Source organism: Balaenoptera physalus, assembly GCF_965194825.1.
Source record: "Balaenoptera physalus genome assembly, chromosome: 15".
Classification (NCBI taxonomy): domain Eukaryota; kingdom Metazoa; phylum Chordata; class Mammalia; order Artiodactyla; family Balaenopteridae; genus Balaenoptera; species Balaenoptera physalus.
Window position 1 is genome coordinate 31,634,571 of NC_138894.1, and position 21,465 is coordinate 31,656,035.

The window sequence follows — 21,465 nt, forward strand, 5'->3', positions numbered from 1 at the left end:
CATCCCCTCATCCCTGGAGCTTAGTTCACTAGTTGTGAAGTATGACTTTGATACTGAGTAATCAGACAAGGGCTGGGTGGAGGCAGGTACTTTATAAATAGCACAGGGAAAACGGAGGGCTGCTTTTCTCTCACATGCTGCTGAATCTCAGGATCTCAGCGAGGTCATAGCCAGTCACAGCAAAGGAGCTGCCTGAGGGATCACAGAATCGGGCACCACACACCTGGGTGTCGGGTACACACTCTCCATGACAGTGCTCCACCTGGGAGAGAAGAGAGGTGCTCAGGGCCTGCTGCCTCATGCTTCGGTCCTCATTCCACTCCCCTTACAAGACCCACCTCAATGTAGCCACCCTCTGGGCTTCTGCTTAGCTTCCAGATGTGTACAAAGGTGTCCTCAGCCGCAGAGAGTAGCTATAAAAAAAAAAGGCAGGGAGGACCAGTGGGAGTCAGAACGTGCTGACGGGACTGGTATAGGCTGTAGAGCCCAGTCCAGGTGCCTGAGGAGGGGGCTGCACTGAGTGGCAGAGATAAGCCTGTGGAGTCCCTCTCAACATCCCAGCACCAGGAACAAGGGTATGTAGGGACAGAGGAGGAGACTGACCTTGCCAACCTCAGGAGCCAGATCCAGGGCACAGATGGCCCGGGCGTGGGCGTCAATCTGGACATGTAGAGTTCCTGTACTGGCTTCATACAGACGCACTTGCCCGTTCCCATAGCCTGCTGCTATGGTCCCCTGCCACAGCTGCACAGAAGGGCACGGGACCCTGCAAGGGTGATACCCTACTTTGATTTCCCAGACCCAAGCCTACTCCCCACCTGGAAGCTACCTCAGGAAGGCCTCAGCCCCCTTCCACCTCACCTACCCGAATCCTGGAATTCGGGTCAATAATTTGAATTCGGGCCCCGACCGCCAGACACACAGCAAGCCTGAGTCATCTGCTGTCACCACGTCAGCCACGCAGTCCTGAGGGGAAAGGCAGGATCAGCCCTTCCCTTTCTCCCCTGCTGGGTCCTGTATACAGGGCAGCAGGGGAAGGGAAGCAGTATTTGCACCTTTGCCTCTCCAGGGAAAGGGCAAGATGTGAAGCCATCACTGGCTGGAGGGGTCACCTGGAGGCATAAAATGCTTTCTTTGTATTCTTTATAGTCTTACTCCCTACCCTGACCCCAACACACACACCATGTGTTAGGGTATATAACTGTCCTCATTGGATGGATGATGAAACTGAGGCCATAGTGTCAGGACCTTCTGGAGGTCTTGCAGTGAGCCAGTCACAGTCATGACTAGACTCTGGGCCTCTTGACAACCCCTAAACCCAGACAGCCAACATAGCCCATGGGCCCAGCTCTGTGCCAGGTGCAGTGTAACATAGAATCAGAAGATACATACCCTGTTTTCAAGAGGTTTACAATCCAACTGGGGAGACAAGAGTTGTCTGAGGGCAGTATCAATTCAGGGTTCAGCTAAGGGAGATCAGTGGGAGCTGGAATAGGGGGAAGGCTTCCTGGAGAGGGTAGCACTGGAGGTGGGCCTGAACTTACCCAAGTTCAGAGAAGGAAGCCACACATGTCAGAGCTGGAAAGTATCTCAGAAACCATCTGTCCCAACTCTTCCATTCACACCAGTATTGTAAAGTGTGAGTGAACTATTAAATGCCATGTAAATGTAAAGTATCTCAGGCTTCATCACTGGAACTGAGGTTGCTAAAGCCTAGGAAAGTGCAGCAATTTGCCCAAAGTCATCCAGCTGCTTAGTGGCAGAGCCACGGCTGGAACCCAGGCCCCCTGCCTCCCAAGGTGGGAGGCCCCCAGATTCACTGGAACAGTAGGGGGAATCCACTCACCTGTCCCTGGGGAGGCTCGGTGGCAATGTCTGTGACTGGTGTCTGGTGCCCAGCCAGCTCTTCACTCAGTACAATGTTGGGACCCTTGGCTGGGATGTCAAAAACGAGTACCCGGCCTGACCACATTCCTGCAGAACCAGTGCTCCACTGATGGCTTCCTGATCCTCCCAGGTCTCCAGCCACCACACTCAGCACTCCCTCCATCCCAGAAACTTTAGTAACAAACCCACCTCTCACTGCTCCAACAGCCCCACCCCTACATTCACTACCCTTTTCCTATCCCACCCTGCCCCTATGAGCCCTGCCATGGCGTTTTGGAGTCTCTCACACCCCCCTTCATTCCCACCCTTCCCTCTAACACTCCACAATTTCCTCAGACCTTTGGCATCCTCCTGGCCAAAGGCTATACCCCTATACCTCAGCACCCCCCAATGCCCTGCCCTTGGCCCCCTCACCCACACAGATGAAGTGGCCACTGGCAGCAATTCCTCGGGCAAACACAGCCTGCACTGAGAGGGGAAAATGATCAGAAATAGCGTCTCCCCTAGCCCCAGCAAACACTCCCTACCCCCAACCCACTCAGTCCTGCAGGTACCTAGAGAGGCATCTCCAGCATCCAGTGCATGCCAATAGACCATGACGGAGCCATCAGACTCATACATCTGGAAGACCAAGGCAAGGATGGGGTCATGACCCAGCTGACCTTTGCTGAGCTCTGTGCTGACTACTCCACATACTCATGTTAGCCTTAGCCCATCTAATCCTCAAAACCACCCTGGGAGGTAGGCACTACTTTTATCTCCATTTAACAGAGGAGGACACTGGGGCTCTGAGAAGTTAACTAAATTGCCCAAGGTCATACAACTGATAAAAGGGCAGATATTGGAGATGGCACTTGAGAACTGGAAAACAAGGAAGGAATGAAGATGAGAAATAAGGAAGAGGGGGCTAAGCATTTGAACAGCTTGGAAATGTTTAGAAATAAATGGGGTAAGGTCTAGGGGCCTTGGAGAGAAGTTGAGAAGACTCTAGTGGGGGAGGGTAGGAAGGTCCTCTTCTTACTTGTATTCCTCGATGTGAGGTGAGTACCAGCAATACGCGGAAAGGGAGGACACACCAGTGGACCTAGAGGGAGGTGAATCAGAGTAGGAAGAAGTGGTCAGAGCAGGGGAATGAGGACGCAAAAGCGTGGAAATTCAGATGGTTAGGGAAGGCCTATTCCTTGAGGTTTGGAGAGGAAGGACTGGTTTAGGGTTGGGTTCAGCAACACCACTCCTAACTCCACGCCTCACCTGGGTGATAAGTGGGGGGCTCACTCCAGCGCCCTCCTTAGCTTGGAGTTGGCGCTGGGCCAAGGGCACACCCTCAGGAGCAGCGCTGAGAAGCTGGGCGCTGGGTCCATGGACTACTCCAAAATGTGTGAGGTTGCGGACGGGCAGCTGCAGCACACTGAGGTTGTTGCACAGGGCGGCGGCTGAGCCTCGAAGGGGGATGGAGCGCTCCCGGCGGAACATCCTTGGGGAGCGACGACCGAATCACAGGCGCGCGGAAGACAGACGACAGCGGAGATTCCTGTGGGGGCTGGGAGGTGGGAGTGGGTGCTGTCACGAGGCACTGGGAAAGACCCCTGAGATTGGGTAATGATGTGAATGAGGGCCTCGAGGATGGTGATGGGGGATCACATGGCGTGGGAAGGGTATTGTGGAGCAGGCGAGGGGAACCCTAGGGCTGAGTCATGAGGCGACAGGGGTTCCCAGAGGAGGAATTGCGGTGGCCCAGGACTCAGAGGCCCCAAGAGCCCGAGCCAAGGCGGGATGAAGCAGGGTAGCCCCCCAGGCCCTTCCTCCCTCGGCCTGGCTCCCCGAAGCCCCCGGACCAGGTCAGAGTTCACACCAGCAGCTTGCCGGACACGAGAAGCGTCCAGTCCCTCCGAATCCGCCGCCACCATAGAGACGACGCACGTACGCACAGCCGTTGGGTGGGGCGAGCAACCCAAACGTGCAGCGCGCTGCGCTGCTGCCAGGTCAACTGTAGGCGGGGCGAGCCCGCCTGCGGCGTGGTTGCCGAGGCGACCGATAGGCGGCAGCAGCAGCGGCGGCGGGACAGGAAAGCAGCTGGATTCCCGGGGCTGGAGCTACAGCTGCGGCGATGGCGCACGAAGGCCCGGTGAGCTTTTAGCTTAGCTGAGGGTGCCCCAGAGCGGGGATAGACCGTTAAGATCGGTGTCCGGAACCGTGGGCCAGCTCTGTGCCACCCGGCGCCCGCCCTCCATGAGGGCGTTCAAGATGACCAAGGAAGCCATGTCGGTGCACTAGGGCAGAAAATCTACACCTGCACCACGCCCACTCACAAGCATTGTCACACTTGGAACCTGAGGGAAAGGGGTTAAATGGGTGGTGCAGAGCTCAAGAACAAGAAGTGACTTTGGAAACAGTTAATGCATGTATAATAATGTTTCTTATACTGAGGTACACATTTAAATGGATAAACCAGAATTAGGCATTGGGGAGAGGTGTTGCTAGATATGATACATTTCGAGAATTTCAGGAGGAAGAAATGGATTAAACAACAATTCTGAGGATGCACTTGAAAGTCAATTGTTTAAAAGGCAAGAAACTTTAAAATAAACAGATTTGAAGAGAATTCGTGCAACAATCTCTGGCCCCTCTGCTCCGGCCACTTATAGGTACAGCCATTATCACGGGTGTCACATGAGACGCTGGGTGGGGAAGTCTAAGGAACCAACTCTCCTCTCCCAGCCCTAGCTGCTCTGCTCTGGCCAAGCCTGGACTGGGCCGTGGGCCATTCCCTGGGCTTGCCAGCAGGACTGTTCTCTCTAGCAGAGAGAGGAAATGAGGCTTAAGGGATTTTGAGTTCAGCGTGAGGTTTAGGAAACACCAGAGTTGGGGGAGAATGAATTTTGGGGAATACCATGTATGAGGCAATAAGGGTGGGGATGGGGAGGCAAAGGTTTGGGAAGATTACGTTGGGAGGTAAATTTTAGAAGGAATCAGGTTCAGGGAGACTGTTGTGGGGAAATGAGAAAACTCCCAAGAATCTGCTACTAAATTCCTATGTCCTTAATATGGATTTTAGGGGGACTAGATTTTTCTTTTTCAGTGGATTTTTCTTGATTATAAAAGGATACAAAGTCACTGTAGAGAACTTATAAAATGGAGAAGAGTGTAGGAAAGAAACATATCCACTGTTACAATTTTTGTGCTTTCCTTTTCTTCAACACATTGGTTTACATATCTGAGATCATACTTGATATGTAATTTTGTATCCTGTTTCTTTCAGTTAACATTACATCATAAGTATTTTCCTATGCTATTGTAAATTCTTCCTAAAGACTGCCTTTAATCACTGAATCCATCATATAGGTAGCACACAATTAGCCACCTATTCTCTTTTTGTTAGATGTATGTTTTCAATATTCTGCTATTATAAATGACATCACAGGGAATATTTTAGAGAATATATTTTTATTTTCATTTCAGAATATGCCTTTGTGTGTGTTCATAAAACTGGAATTAGTACTTTTGAAGGTTGGACAGCTTTTCAAAAGTTTATTAGTCATCAACAGTTCCACTTCTGTGAAATATTATGTCCTTTGCTTATTATCCTTGGAGGTCTTATGATTTTTTAAAAATTTATATGCATTTTTAATGTATTTGGGGATATTTATCCTTTTTTAAAATTTGTTGCTCATATTTTTTGTTTAGGAAGCAGGATAGAGTCAAACTCTGGAGTCAGACAGACCTGCATATGAAATATGACTCCACTACTTCCTTGCTCTGTTGTCCTGGGAAAATTCTGTAAAATGGGGATAAAAATAGTATGTAGTCTAAAAAATGTAGGAATTGAATCCATGTATGTGACTGATATACTTTAAGTGCCAGTAAATGAAAACTACTATTATCACCTTCTAATTAGGAATGTTTTTTAAAATAAGCAGAGGAAAATTTGACCTATATATATATATACTTATCTACCCATTTCTTTATTATTTCTTACATTACTTTTATGCCTAGGCAGCTGTTTCTCACCCAGAGATTATATGACAATTTAAACTATTTTCCCCTACATTTTAAAATTAATTTTATTTATTTTTGGCTGTATTGGGTCTTCACTGCTGCATGTGGGCTTTTCTCCAGTTGCAGCGAGCAGGGGCTACTCTTCGTTGTGGTGCGTGGGCTTCTCATTGCGGTGGCTTCTCTTGTTGCAGAGCATGGGCTCAGTAGTTGCAGCGCGTGGGCTCTAGTTGTGGCTCGTGGAATTAGTTGCTCCTCAGCATGTGGGATATTCCCAGACCAGGGATGGAACCCATGTCCCCTGTATTGGCAGGTGGATTCTTAACCACTGCACCACCAGGGAAGTCCTGTTGACTTTTCTTTCTCAAGTTCTTGAACTCTCAAGAGTTTTGAACACTTTGAACTAGTGCAAATAGCAAGGACTGTGCAGTTAGAGCTATGTATAGCCTGGGTTCACTGTGTAATCCCAAGCAAGTGGAGGTAAACTGCTGTCAGGTTTCAGTTTCTTTGTCTGTAAAATGGGCTTAATGAGCTGTTATGAAAATTAAATTAGCTAGGTCACACACCTGAAAAGCATCTGTCATATAGTAGTCTCTTAGTAAATTATCCCTCTCTAAAGGCTTTCTTTCCTACTAGACAACTTGAAGAAGCTTCCTCCTAGCCCATAACTGCTTCTCCACTCCTCGGTTTCCCGCTCTGATTGCCCTGTTCCTTTCCCACAGAAGCAGGTCCGAGACCGCGGGGTGACCCGATCCAAGGCGGAAAAGGCGCGGCCGCCTACGGTTCCGGTGCCGCAGGTGGATATAGTGCCTGGGCGACTCACTGAGGCCGAGTGGATGGCGCTCACGGCTCTCGAAGAGGGCGAGGAAGTGGTGGGGGACATCTTGGCTGATCTGCTGGCCCGAGTCATGGACTCTGCCTTTAAAGTCTACCTGACCCAGCAGGTGGGCCTGGATCCTTGTTCTCCAGACCCATCTCCCCTCTCCCTGACCCCTCCCAGCTGGGCTGAGACCCTTTCTCGCCTCTGCAGTGCATTCCATTCACCGTCAGTCAGGCACGGGAAGCCATGCTGCAGATCACCGAGTGGCGCTTCCTGGCCAGGGACGAGGGAGAATCTGCAGTGGCAAAGGACCCCACATGGGGCGAGGATGAGGAACCCTTGTCTTGCACGACGGACGCCTGGGCTCAGGGATCCGTGCCCGTGCTGCACGCGCTGACCTCGGTGGGGCTGGAGGAGACCTTCCAAGGTGAAGTAAGCTCAGCCTACAGCTACCTCCCAGCTGTCACCGCCGCCGCGTCTTCTATCTCCTCAGGGCCTCACTGGACTGCTCCAACCTCCTCTCTACCCTTTCTGACATCTCACCACTCACCCCTCACCTCCACCCTGGTGCATTTCCCCAGGACCAAGAGAACGTGGACCAGATCCCTTTAGGAAGATCGTGGATGGATACGGGCTCTCAGGAGCGGATGGAATCTTGGGAGCGTCCTCCTGAACTGAGAGTCACCCCGGGCCCCCTACCCACCCCGGTCCTGTTTCAGGAGACAGGGCCCAGGGGTCCTTTAGAGAAACTGGACGACCAGGCGAGGGGCCACCTGTTTGCTGTCGGATCCTTGAACGCGAGCAGCCAACCGTCGGGAGAGATGGCGCCCGCCGGCCGTCCCCACCCTTCTCTGGAGCTGTCCTTGGTAGCCAGCCCTCAGGCCTCTGTTGAGAGGGCACAGCCCCTCAGCTCAGTTCTCGCTCGAGGACCTCTACTATTCCCCGCCGCAGCCGCACGCGTCTGGAGACCGGCCGGAGCTCAAGGAGGAGAAGGTGCCCCGCATCCCCTCGGTCGTGTTGGTGTCCGGCCCCTCTGCGGGCGGCCCCACCGCGCTCAGCCCCGCCGGGGGTTTCCAGCCGCAGCAGCCCGGGCGCGCCGATGCGCGGCCCAGCGCGCTTCACTACAGAATGGGCCGCAAGGCGGCGATGGCGCGCCTGGACCCGGCGCGGCTGCCGCGCCACTGGGTGCGCCCGCTGGCGGAGGTTCTGGTCCCAGACTCCGAGGCGCGCCCCCTGGAAGCCTACCGCGGGCGCCAGCGGGGCGAGAAGACCGAGGCCCCAGCCGGACCGCAAGCCTCCTCCCCCAGCGTCCGCGTCTCCCCGTCAGTGTTCTTCGCTATCCCGCCTGGCGTTCCTTTCCGAGACTTGGGCCCCGGCCCCAGCCTCCAATTCCCTACTTTAAGTTTAGGCCTACCGTCGCCAGGTTTTGGTTCAAAGCTGCCCTTCCCCAGTCCGGGGCTCCGTTTTGTCGTCACACACCCGGCGCGCCCCGACGTGGCCCGCAGCCCCAGCCCCAGACTATGGCCGGGTGCCAAGTGGCCCAGCGGCTGGGAGGGGCAGGCCGAGTTGCTGGGTGAGCTGTGGGCTGGCCGCACCCGCGTACCTCTGCAGGGCCTGGACCCTGGGGACGGGGAGAGCCAGGATCCTCACAAGTGGCTTCATCCCGTGGCCCGAGTTCTCGAGGCCACGTCCCAGGTGATGTGGAAGCCCGTGTTGCTGCCGGAAGCACTGAAGCTGGCTCCTGGTGTGAGCATGTGGAACCCAACCACCCAGGTGCTGCTCAGCTCTGCTGAACCTCAAAAGGAGGACAAAGAAGGCAGCACCTCTCCTCCATCCACACAGGCGCCCTGAAGCCCCAGGTGACCGTGGCACAGCTAATGAAGAACTCAACCCCCAAAATGTGGTCACTCCCCTCCAAGCACCTGCCCCATTCTGAGCCCTGAACCTCAGGCAGTGTGAAACCTACCTTCCTTCTGTCTGCTTGCCAGAAATAAACACCTGAGTTGCCTTAAGTATTGGCCTGATGTCTGTCAGTTTCTTCCAAGTGTGTGCTCTCGTGAACTGGAGTGGTCTAGAAGAATATAGAACACTGGCTCCAGGGAATAATTCCATTACACCCTTAGGAGACCCTGCTTTAGGGCCAAGGTGGCTCCCCAGCAGAGGCATTCTGGAGAACCATCCCCATCTCCACAAAGGAGCAGACATAAGGGTTCGAAGTGGGGTCTGCCTCAGTTTGGAGAACTTATGAGAGTCTCCTTCCAGTAAGGGAAGAAGGGGATGGCCCCACTTAAGCACAGAGTGATTCGAGACATGAGGAATTTAATTTCCAGTCCCTGGAGCTCTGTCCATTCATCTTAGAGTGCAAATCCAAGTTTCACTTGGAGACACATTTGAACCTATGCAGGGTTTAGGGAAACCCAGACTCTCTTGATCTTTGACTTGGACCAGCAATGGAGTGAGGCAATCAGATAGCTAGGGAAAACAATTTAAGGAGGAATTCACTCTCAGTTTCAAACGGGATGCTAAAGCACACCCACGAGTGAGTGCCTCCTTAAATTTTGTGCCTTCTGCTCCACACCAACCTCTTGCCTAGTCCTACTCAGCTTTGACTAGTCCCTCCCCACCCTCCCATGGGCAGCACTTCCAGTGGCAGACCAGACTTCTCTGCTATGTCACTGTGGTCTCTACTCAGCACCCCAGTCTGGGGTCCTGGCTCTGTCCTCCTCATTCTGGTCCTCCTGCTTAGACTAAGTGTGCAGGTCTGGCATAAGTTATATCTTTGGGACCTCCAATGCTGCTCCACGGATTTGACTGGGAAGATAGCAGTGGTGACTGGGGCCAACAGTGGTGAGTGCTCCTCCTGCCCTGTCACTTCACTAAGGGCCTCAGCCTCCAACAGCCCCAACAGGGAGGGCAGGGAGGAGGACCAGCACCCACTGTCAGAACACTTGTCTCCCCCTGCACCCCACCTCCCACATTGCCCTTTAGTCACTCCCCAGACTAGCATACTCTGAAGCTGCCCTCCCACAGGCATCGGGAAGGTTGTGTCCCAGGAGCTGGCCCGCCGTGGGGCACGTGTGATCCTGGCCTGCCGTAGCCGGGTGCGTGGACAGAGAGCCCTGGTCGAGATACAAGCAGCGTCAAAGAGCAACCGCCTCCTGCTTGGTGAGGTGGACCTGAGCTCTATGGACTCCATCCGAAGCTTTGCTCAGTGGCTTCTGCAGGAGTATCCTGAGATACATCTACTGGTTAACAATGCTGCAGTCTGTGGTATGTGCCTTGATTGCTTCCCCTAAGCACATTTCAGGAACCTTCTTTCTAGCTCAGGGACCCCAAAACAGGCATCCTCCAAGCCTAACCTGTACATACCATGGAAACACTATAATTCAGACACTATCCTAAAAAGCCTACCTTAAGTTATAGCCTCAAACTTCATTGCCCCCGTCTCAACACATCCATGCTCCTGTGGCATTTCTACTGAACCCAATATGTCCTCCCCAGACTTTGTCTCCCTCAGGGTCCTCACTCCATCACCCACCACCTATGTTTTCATCTCCTCCCAGGATTCCCCACTACACTTACCCCAGAGGGCCTTGATCTCACCTTTGCCACCAACTACATTGGGCCCTTTCTGCTCGCAAATCTGCTCCAAGGTAAGGAAGGATGGGTGCTTACCTTCTGTGCCACCCCCACTTTTCCATTCCCCTGGCATTTTTGTGCTTACTGTCTCCCGTGGTCATCTCCTTTCCCTTGACACCCAGATGCTTGCTGAGCAATGACCCAGTATATTTTTGCTGTACACAGCAGGGAACCCACCTGGCAACAGTCAGGATTAGGAGGCTGGTAATGGAATCAGTCAGCCCCAAATACAACCAGCAAGAGGATGTAAGATCTACATGCCATCTCTCTTTCCCCCAGCTCTGAGTTCTAGCCAGACTAGTAGAGTCAGTCATCTCAACAAAAGCTTCTTGAGGGTGGTATTAGGCTACTAGAATTAAGGAGGTTTGTATTCTTCCTAGGGAGGGGAGGGATTGGGTGACAGGCACATTCTCCCTAACATTTTCTCTGGATTGTCTAATAGCCTCTTTAAAAGAAAATTAATTTTTTGGTCAGGTAATACATGTCCAAAGTACAAAAGGGTATGCAGTAAAAAAAAAAAAAAAAAAAAGACAGACAGACAGAAAGAAAAAGTCTCCTCCTCTCTTGGAAAATCAGCTACCCATTCCCCTCCTGGGAGGCAACTACTATTGCCAGGTCTCATGTACCCTTTAGTGGGTGATTAAATTAGCCCCAACCGGAAAGTGAACAAAGAGCAAGGCCAAACCTTATGCATTTGTAAGTATAAATATTTTCCCCCCTTTCCAAAAATTATAACATGCTACAATACCCTGTCTGTACCTTGCTTAGTAATAGTTTCTTAAACTGCCTTCTCTCCCATCTTCCCTTCTCTAATCTATTCTCCCTTCTGCCACTTCTAAGAAATCACCTTTCATCATATCACTTTCTTGCTTCAAATCCTTTGAAGGAACTCTGTACTTTATATAATAAACTAAGCTGCTTCTCTCCACTTAAAAGACCATCTGCAGGCTGAGAGTCTCACCTTTGCCGTTCCCAAGCCCACACCCTTGTCTCCAGCCAGACAATCTGTATCTCTTGGGCCACACTCTGTTTTTTAATTCTGGCTGTGCTTTTGCTCATGTATTTCCCTCTATCTGGAATATCCTTTCCCATCTCTTTAGCCTGTCTAACTTAATTCAGCTGCCAACACTCAGCACAGATACCACTCGTGTTGTGGATCCTGCCCTGACACCTCTGCCTCCCCCAGCCGTCCCCATTTACAGGACTCCCTTAGTCCCTGTACACATCTCTGTTCCTGCACTGATGTTGCTGCATGAAGATCAGTCTCCAACTAGGTTGTGAGCCCCTTTGGTCTTCATGTCACTATGTCTGCAAGTTTGGAGTTCACTGTCCTCTTTAAGAATAATCTTCTCTCCAACAAATTTTGGCTAAGTACCTCCTGCTCTAGTTTTCATTTGTGATTCTTCATTTAAATGGAGGGCTCAAAACAGTTTTAGCGGGCTTCCCTGGTGGCGCAGTGGTTGAGAATCTGCCTGCCAATGCAGGGGACACGGGTTCGAGCCCTGGTCTGGGAAGATCCCACATGCCGCGGAGCAACTAAGCCCGTGAGCCACAACTACTGAGCCTGCGCGTCTGGAGCCTGTGCTCCGCAACGGGAGAGGCCACGACAGTGAGAGGCCTGTGCACCGTGATGAAGAGTGGTCCCTGCTCGCCGCAACTGGAGAAAGCCCTCGCACAGAAACGAAGACCCAACACAGCCAAAAATAAATAAATAAATAAATAAATAAATTTACTAAAAAAAATAGTTTTAGCATTTTGAAACAATAAGTAAGCTCATATGTGACAACTACAATTTTTTTCCAATAATTTTATTAATTTATTTATTTTGGCTGCATTGGGTCTTCATTGCTACGCACAGGCTTTCTCTAGTTGTGGTGAGAGGGGGCTACTCTTCGTTGCAATGCATGGTCTTCTCAGTGCGGTGGCTTCTCTTTGTTGCGGAGCATTGGTTCTAGGTGCGTGGGCTTCAGTAGTTGTGGCACACAGGCTCAGTAGTTGTGACTCACGGGCTCTAGAGCGTAGGCTCAGTAGTTGTGGCGCATGGGCTTAGCTGCTCCGCAGCATGTGGGATCTTCCTGGACCAGGGCTTAAACCCGTGTCGCCTGCATTGGCAGGCAGATTCTTAACCACTGCGCCACCAGGGAAGTCCTACAACTTTTGATACTTTATATAATCCAGCCTTTTTTTTGTATAGTTAGGAACTCTTTTTTTTTTTTTTAAGATTTACTTGTACCTGTTCTATTGATAGTAATTTTACTTTCACTCTTTTGGAAGATAGTTAAAATTAAAAAAAAAACAAACCACACCTTCCCAAGCATTTCTGCACACATTTCTTTTCCCCTAAACCTAGCACCCATATGTCCTTGGCACCTAGCGTGGTGTCTGCCATAATACAGGGGCCTAGTGAATATCTGTGGAATGAATAAGTAAAAGAATGAATGTATGAATGTGTGAAAGACAGTTTTCAGAGCATTTCCAGCCTCTCCTTCCCCTTCTTAGCCATCAGCAGGATAAAAATATAAACAAGGATTAATTAAATTAGCTCCAGCTAGCAAGTGAAAGAAAAGGCAAAACTCCACTTTTACTTTAGGCAAAAAAAAACCCCCCACTAAAATAAAACAAGAGGAAGAGCATTAGGAAAGCAGATAATAAAAATGAAGTCTCAGTTCACATTGCGCTGTGCCTCGCCTGGGCCCCTGCATGGGGACCCACTGACTCTCTCCTGAAAGCCTGGGATGGTCCCTGTCCTCCTGGAGTCTCATGGAGAAGCAGGTTGGGGAGTGGGCATGGGAATTTACTCTAGGACTTGGATTGAAGGTGTGTGGTCCTCTCTCTACCCAGGGGCCCTTCAGCGGGCAGGGTCAGCCCGGGTAGTGAATGTGTCTTCCTTCCGGCAAGCACATGGGTACATTGATGAGGAACATCTGATAGGGGCTGGTAGACCTTTGACCTTCAACCAGAACTATGACTGCAGCAAACTTCTTTTGGCCTCATTCACTGGGAAGCTTGCCCAGAGACTGCAAGGGACAGGTAACTGCCTCTGACACCCCCTACTCCTCCACTCCCAACACTACCTCCCAACACTTCCCATCTCATTCCAATATATTCTGGCCATATAATACTCCCAATATCCCCCAAGCCAGCTGTTAATATCCTCCATTTATCATCTGTGCACCCTATGTTGCCCTCAACCCCATCTTCATATCTCCTTTTCATGCTTTTCCAACTCTCTCATCACCTACAACTTCCCTCTCCTCCAACACCATCCATCATGTTCCCCCTCAAGATCACCCAACACTTTCAAATACTTATGTCTCCTTACTGGCTCAGATATCACCATTCATGTAAGTTACTAAACACTGACTTCCCTGGCACCACCCCCAGGTCTCTTGTCACCTCTACCCGACAGATCTGAAAGGATCCTCCCCTCATTGCACATTGCAGAACCACACTTAACCCTTTCTTCCCACCATCCTCCTCTCACTTCACTTTGTACTACACGTGTCTCACCCTCTCAGGTGTGACTGTGAACTCTGTGGACCCAGGTGTTGTATACACAAAGATCATGAGGCATTTCTCTTGGCCATATCACTTCCTCTTCTGGCTCCTCAGCTTCTTCTTTAAGGTGGGTAGTGGGGGAGCTGGCTCGGCCTCCACCTTCTTTAAGGTGGGTAGTGGAGGGTGGGGCAGGGCTCTGCTGCTGAGTGTCCTTTACTCCTCTTCTTCCCCCGTGTCTCTACAGGATAGCAAACAAGGTGCAATCCCAGTCCTCTACCTGTGCTTGGCAAAGGAGCTGGATGGCATTTCTGGAAAACATTTTAATTGTTCCTGTGTGATAACTCTTCCCCCTGAAGCTGCTCGGGATTGTCATGTGGCCCAAAGCCTCTGGAATACCTCAGTCCGACTAACAAACCTAGACAAGGTGGACTGATCTTCTGTGACCCCTGCCCTAACTAGCCACCCTCTCCTTGACTCCCAGCCCTTACTCTGATTATGCCTTCTGTTTGCTGGCTCCAAGGATCAATCTCTTTGTCCAGTATAGTGACCACTTCCTCTCCCTGTTGATTCAGGGGCGTGAGAGCTCAGATCAGCCAGGGGACAGTTTCAGCTTCTACTTTACTGCTAGTATTTTGATAGACGTATTCATGTCTTGGTCACTAGGATCTCCAAACCTACCGAGTCCCATGTTGTGGTGATGGGGAGTAAGACTCCTTTCGGTGGGTATTAGATGTACCAGTAAGAGGGGAAACTTCTACCTGTACCTGTTCCTGGACTTGGGGGAGACGGTACCACATAGTGTCCTCTGGATTAAGGCATATGCCACATCCTGTAGGACAGCATCCCAACTTCATAGGGCGTTGTTTCCCAGCTGATACTGTAACTGAGCCTACAGGTAACCATTCCACCTTTCTATCAACCAGCTGCTCCTGGGTGCTGAGTCATGCAATAAGGCCAGTGAATTCTGAGAGTGAGAGTGCATTGCTTCTTTTAAATCTACATAAATTTTGGAATCAGCTTTTCAAATTTCACATACACAAACCTTGTTGGGATTGCACTACGTCTACTTGGGAGGATTGAAGTTTTTATGATAATGAGTTCTAAACATGAGCAAAGTGTACTTTTGTCTATTTAAATCTTCTTAATATCTTTATAAAATTTTGAATAATTTTACCGATAAAGATCTTGCACAAATTTTATTATATTTAGTTCCAGATACCTTACTTTTTATGCTATTGCAAATGGCATTTTAAAATTTGTATATTAATCATACATCAAGCAACTTTATTAAGTTATCTAATTCTGACAAGTTATCTGTAGACTTTTGGTTTTTCCACATAGAAAATCACACCATCTGGGAATATTAACATTTATTTCTTCTCTTTCAACTATTATAAAGTTTATTTCTTTTCCTAGACCTTAATTGATTTTCTAGTATTAAACCAAACTTGCATTTAAACCAACTTTGTCAGAGTGTTAATTTTGTATACATGGCTAAATTTAGTATACTCATGTTTTTGCTTGGAACTGTTTATTCATAAATGAGATTGGCCTGTACTGTACTTTTCCTTACTTATATTGCCATTGTCTGGTTTTGCTGTCATGGATAGATTCATTTTATAAAATAAATTGGGAATTTGTGTTAGTCTAGGGACATTATACGAGAAACAGATGCCAATTAATTGAGGATTAAATGTACAAGAAACTTGCTAGGGCAAATGGCTGTGAGAGAAAGTGGGGAAGAAGCAGGGAGATATGCCAGACTGTGATACAAGTCTGACCCTGAATAAAGGAGAGAAGGTTGGTTGGGAGCCTCTTAGAGTGCAGTGGGATGATTTTTCCTTTTTTTTGGCTGCGCTGGGTTTTTGTTGCAGCACACGGGCTTCTCTAGTTGTAGAGCACAGACTCTGTGGTTGCAGCGTGCGGGCTTAGTTGCCCGGTGGCATGTGGGATCTTAGTTCCCTAACCAGGGATCGAACCCGTGTCTCCTGCATTGGAAAGCGGATTCTTAACCACTGGGCTACCAGGGAAGTCCCTTAACCTGCATATTTATTTTATTTTATTTTATTTTATTGGCCGTGCCACATGTGAGAGCCTGGGGTCTTAACCACTGGACCACCAGGGAAGTCCCTGCATATTTATTTAACAGTTTTAATCAATATCTTTATTCTTCTTTCAAACAATACATAGAGCTTAGAGTTCTTTAACATTAATCATTCTCTTTGAATTCATATGCTTTTGTAACCCAATATTTTAATTATATTGTTATTTCATTAACTTCATAAATCAGATATTTTGTTATTTTAAATAGTTGATATTTGTATGGATTTACCCATATGTTTAGTATTTTCTTTGCTCACTCTTCTTTCTTGTGTCTCAGATCTTCCGTCTGGGATTATTTTCCTTCTACCCTGAAGTACCTTCTTTAGAAGTTCCTTTCATGAGGATTTGTGGTAGACAGAATTCTAAGATGGCTCCCAAGATCCCTACCCACTTGTGTACACATTCTCTATAATCTCCTCCCCCTGGGTGTGAGCAGATCTCATGAACATGATAGAATTTTACTTCTGTGATTTTGTTATATATTGGGTTAATGGGATTTGCTGATGTAATTCAAGTCTATAACCATTTGGCTTTGTGTGCGTGTGAATGAACAATATTTATTCGTCTACCATACTTTTCTTCACATCTTTAAATTACATCTTTCTACATTTGAGTTCCTCAAAGCTTTCCACGGTCTGTGTCATTCATTAATTTATTCATTAAATTATCTTAAATTTAATGAATTTAATTTATTAAATGAATAAATTAATGGAGTGTCGACTGATCCAGGCATTGTTCTACAGTAATGAGTAAAACAGATAAACATCCATGAATTCAAGAAGTGTATATTCTAGTGGAGTAAGAGAGATAATAAACAAAAATATATGGTAAAATTACATAGCACTCATATGAGTGCTATGGACACAAGTGAAGCAAGAAAGGAAAGAAGGAGTGCCATGATGAGGGGCCCTGTTTGAAATTTTAAATAGGTTGGCGAGTTAAAGACTCAAGTAACCAATTGGTTTTGAGATAATCAAAGGGGAGGTTATTTTGGGTGGATCTGGCCTAATCAGGCGAGCCCTTTAAAAGGGTTCAGGCCTTCTTAGAGATTCTCCTGTTTATCATGAAGAAGCAAACTGCCACATTGTAGAGAAGGCCACATGGACTCTAGTAGTTGAGGCTTCGGTTCTGCGGTTACAAGGAGCTGAATTTTGCCAATAACCAGTGAGCTTAGAAGAGGACCTGGAGCCCAGATGAGATTGCAGCCCTAGATGACACCTTGATTTCGGCCTGGTGAGATCGTGAGCAGAGGACCCAGCTAACCTGTACCCAGACTCCTTACCCATAGAAACTGTGAGATAATACATGTTTTCTTTTAAGCCAATGAGTTTGTAATAATTCGTTATGCAGCAGTAGACTACTAATACAGGATTTAGTGATAGCAAACTTCTTCAGTGTTGTTTGAAATGTCTTTATTGTACCTTCATTGTTTTTAAACTTCAACAGAAGTATAGTTGATTTAAAATGTTTCAAGTGTAAAGCAAAGTGATTCAGTTACATATATATACATATATAATTTTTAAAATTCTTTACCATTATAGATTATTATAAGATGTTGAATATAGTTCCCTGTGCTATTCAGGAGGTCCTTATTGTTTATCTATTTAATTAAAAAAAATTATTTTATATTGGAGTAAAGTTGATTTACAATGTTGTGTTAGTTTCAGGTGTACAACAAAGTGATTCAGCTATACATATACATATATCCATTCTTTTTCAGATTCTTTTCCCATAACGTTTATTACAGAATATTGAGTAGAGTTCCCTGTGCCATACAGTAGGTCTTGGTTGATTATCTATTTTATATACAGTAGTGTGTATACATTAATCCCAAACTCCTAATTTATCCCTCCCCCCAACCTTTCCCCTTTGGTAACCATAAATTTGTTTTTGAAGTCTGTGAGTCTGTTTCTGTTCTGTAAATAAGTTCATTTGTATCATTTTTTTTTTAAGATTCCACATATAAGTGATATCATATGATATTTGTCTTCCTCTGTCTGACTTACTTCACTTAGTATGATAATCTCTAGGTCCATCCATGTTGTTGTGAATGGCATTATTTCATCCTTTTTATGGCTGAGTAATATTCTGTGGTATATATATACCACATTTTCTTTATCCATTAATCTGTCAATGGACACTTAGGTTGCTTCCATGTCTTGGCTATTGTAAACAGTGCTGCATTGAACATTGGGGTGCATGTATCTTTTCAAATTAGAGTTTTTGTCTTTTCCAGATATATGTCCAGGAGTGGGACTGCTGGATCATATGGTAACTCTGTTTTCAGTTCTTTAAGAAACCTCCATACTGTTCTCCATAGTGGCTATACCAGTTTACATTCCCACCAACAGTGTAGGGGGGTTCCCTTTTCTCCACACCTTCCCCAGCATTTATTTTTTAATTTTTTATTTTTTTGGCACACTGTGTGGCTTGTGGGATCTTAGTTCCCCAGCCAGGGATTGAACCCATGCCCTCTGCAGTGGAAGTGTGGAGTCCTAACCACTGGACTGCCAGGGACTTCCCCCCAGCATTTATTATTTGTAGACTTTTTGATGATGGTCATTCTGACTGGTGTGAGGTGATACCTCATTGTAGTCTTGATTTGCATTTCTCTAATAATTAGTAATATTGTGTATCTTTTCATATGCCTGTTGGCTATGTCTTCTTTGGAGAAATGTCTACTTAGGTCTTCTGCCCATTTTTTGATTGGGTTGTTTGGTTTTTTTTAAATAAATTTATTTATTGATTTATGGCTGCATTGGGTCTTTGTTGTTGCGTGCGGGCTTTCTCTAGTTGTGGCTAGAGGGGGCTACTCTTTGTTGTGGTGCGTGGGCTTCTCATCGCAGTGGCTTCTCTTCTTGTGGAACACTAGGCGCATGGGCTCAGTAGTTGTGGCACACAGGCTCAGTAGTTGTGGCTCACAGGCTCTAGGGCACTGGCTCAGTAGTTGTGGCACACGGGCTTAGTTGCTCTGCAGCATGTGGGATCTTCCTGCACCAGGGATTGAACCCGTGTCCCCTGCATTGGCAGGTGGATTTTTAATCACTGCACCACCAGGGAAGTCCCTTGTTTGGTTTTTTTGATATTGAGCTATGTAAGCTGTTTGTATATTTTGGGAATTAATCCATTGTTTGCAAATATTGTCTCCCATTCTGTAGGTTGTTTTTAGTTTTGTTTACGGTTTCCTTTGCTGTGCAAAAGCTTTTAAGTTTAATTAGGTCCCATTTGTTTACTTTTGCTTTTGTTTCCATTACCAGTTACTAGGAGACATATCCAAAGAAAGATTGCTTCAATTTATGTGAAAGAGTGTTCTGCCTATGTTCCCCTCTAGGAGTTTTATAGTATCCAGTCTTACACGTAGGGTTTTGTTTTGTTTTGTTTTTGTTTTGCCACACCACTTGCAGGATCTCAGTTCCCCAACCATGGATCATCGAACCCAGGTCCACGGCAATGAAAGACCGGAATCCTAACCACTAGGCCACCAGGGAACTCTCTACATTTACGTCTTTAATCCATTTTGAGTTTATTTTGTATACGGTGTTAGAGAATGTTCTAATTTCATTCTTTTACATGTAGCTGTCCAGGTTTCCAGCACCACGTACTGAAGAGACTGTCTTTTCTCCTTTGTATATTCTTGCCTCCTTGTGATAGATTAATTGCCCGTAAGTGTGTGGGTTTATTTCTGGGCTTTCTATCCTTTTCCATTGATCTATATTTCTGTTTTTGTGCCAGTGCCATACTGTTTTGATTACTGTAGCTTTGCAGTATAGTCTGAAGTCAGGGAGTGTGATTCCTCCAGCTCCATTCTTCTTTCTCAAGATTGTTTTGGCTATTTGGGGTCTTTTGTGTTTCTATACAAATTAAAAAAATTTTTGTTCCAGTTCTGTGAAAAATGCCATTGGTAATTTGGTAGGGATTGCACTGAATCTGTAGATTGACTTGGGTAGTATGGTCATTTTAACAATATTGATTCTTCCAATCCAAGAACAATTGTATTTCTCTCCATCTGTTTGCGACATCTTTGATTTCTTTCATCAGCGTCTTATACTTTTTGGAGTACAGGTCTTTTACCTCCTTAGGTACGCTTATTCCTAGGTATTTTATTCTTTTTGAAACAATGGTAAATGGGATTGTTTCCTTAATTTCTCTTTTTGATATTTTGTTGTTAGTGTATAGAAATGCAACAGATTTCTATATGTTGTATGCTGCAACTTTACTGAATTCATTGATGAGCTCTAGTAGTTTTCTGGTGACATCTTGAGGAGTTTCTATGTATAGAATCATGTCATCTGCAAACAGTGACAGTTTAACTTCTTTTCCAATTTGGATTCCTTTTATTTCTTTTTCTTCTCTGATTGCTGTGGCTAAGACATCCAAAACTATGTTTAATAAAAGTGGTAAGAGTGGGCATCCTTGTCTTGTTCCTGATCTTAGAGGGAATGCTTTCAGCTTTTCATCATTAAGTATGATGTTAGCTGTGAGTTTGTCATATATGACCTTTATTATGTTCAGGTATGTTCCCTCTGTGTCTATTTTCTGGAGAGATTTTAATCATAAATGGATGTTGAATTTTGTCAGAAGCTTTTTCTGCATCTATTGAGATGATTATATGGTTTTTATTCTTCAGTTTGTTCATGTGGTGTATCACATTGATTGATTTGTGGGTACTGAAAAATCTTTTCATCCCTGGGATAAATCCCACTTGATCATGGTGTATAATCCTTTTAATGTATTGTTGGATTCGGTTTGCTATTATTTTGCTGATGGCTTTTGCATCTATGTTCATCAGTGATATTGGTCTGTAATTTTCTTTTTTTGTGTGTGATATCGTTGTCTGGTTTTGGTATCAGGGTGATGGTGGCCTCACAGAATGAATTTGGAAGGGTTCCTTCCTCTGCAATTTTTTTTGGACTAGTTTCAGAAGGAGAGGTGTTAACTCTTCTCTAAATGTTTAGTAGAATTCACCTGTGAAGCCATCTGGTCCTGGACTTTTGTTTTTGGGAGTTTTTAAATTACTGATTCAGTTTCAGTAGTGGTAATTGTTCTGTTCATATTTTCTCTTTCTTCCTGGTTCAGTCTTGGGAGAGTGTACTTTTCTAAGAATTTGTCTGTTTCTTCTAGGTTGTCCATTTTATTGGTGTATAGTTGCTCGTAGTAGTGTCTTATGATCCTTTGTATTTCTGTGGTGTTGGTTGTAACTTCTCCTTTTTCATTTCTGATTTTATTGATTTGGGCCCTCTCCCTTTTTTTCCTGATGAGTCTGGCTAAAGGTTTGTCATTTTTGTTTATCTTTTCAAAGAACCAGGTTTTAGTTTCCTTGATCTTTTCTATTTTTTTAAGTCTCTATTTCATTTATTTCTGCTCTGATCTTTATGATTTCTTTCCTTCTACTAACTTTGGGTTTTGTTTGTTCTTCTCTTATCTAGTTGCTTTAGTTGTAAGGTAAGGTCGTTTATTTGAGATTTTTCTTGTTTCCTGAGGTAAGCCTGTAACACTATAAACTTCCCTCTTAGAACTGCTTTTGC

General features: G+C 46.5%; 3 protein-coding genes across 4 annotated transcripts; 2 read left to right on the forward strand and 1 right to left on the reverse strand.

The window, feature by feature from the left end:
• Positions 1-73: 73 nt before the first annotated feature.
• On the reverse strand, positions 74-3,840 carry WDR54 (WD repeat domain 54). 2 transcript variants are annotated; one of them, XM_082427164.1, is made up of 11 exons: positions 3,740-3,840; positions 3,139-3,427; positions 2,909-2,971; positions 2,442-2,508; positions 2,302-2,355; positions 1,847-1,974; positions 1,393-1,419; positions 866-966; positions 604-766; positions 339-413; positions 74-262 (listed from the first exon to the last, which is right to left on the reverse strand). In XM_082427164.1, the coding sequence occupies exons 2-11, from the start codon at positions 3,358-3,360 to the stop codon at positions 131-133; spliced, it is 1,032 nt and encodes a 343-aa protein (XP_082283290.1). In that variant the 5' UTR covers positions 3,361-3,427; positions 3,740-3,840; the 3' UTR covers positions 74-130. The 2 variants fall into 2 exon arrangements, with proteins under 2 accessions (XP_082283290.1, XP_082283291.1); XM_082427165.1 differs by lacking the exon at positions 1,393-1,419 and having other exon boundaries at positions 3,740-3,838.
• Positions 3,841-3,870: 30 nt separating this feature from the next.
• Positions 3,871-8,712, forward strand: LOC309643946 (uncharacterized protein C2orf81 homolog). The gene is given in 6 exon segments (XM_082427141.1): positions 3,871-4,012; positions 6,603-6,824; positions 6,911-7,243; positions 7,246-7,610; positions 7,612-8,531; positions 8,534-8,712. Coding segments are annotated over 6 exon segments (1,968 nt in total). The 5' UTR covers positions 3,871-3,994; the 3' UTR covers positions 8,644-8,712.
• A 594-nt stretch (positions 8,713-9,306) lies between these two features.
• On the forward strand, positions 9,307-15,296 carry LOC309643954 (retinol dehydrogenase 12-like). The gene is made up of 6 exons (XM_082427166.1): positions 9,307-9,547; positions 9,731-9,970; positions 10,264-10,353; positions 13,181-13,369; positions 13,858-13,964; positions 14,082-15,296. Exons 1-6 carry the CDS (start codon positions 9,331-9,333, stop codon positions 14,268-14,270), a joined length of 1,032 nt encoding a protein of 343 aa, XP_082283292.1. The 5' UTR covers positions 9,307-9,330; the 3' UTR covers positions 14,271-15,296.
• Positions 15,297-21,465: the final 6,169 nt, after the last annotated feature.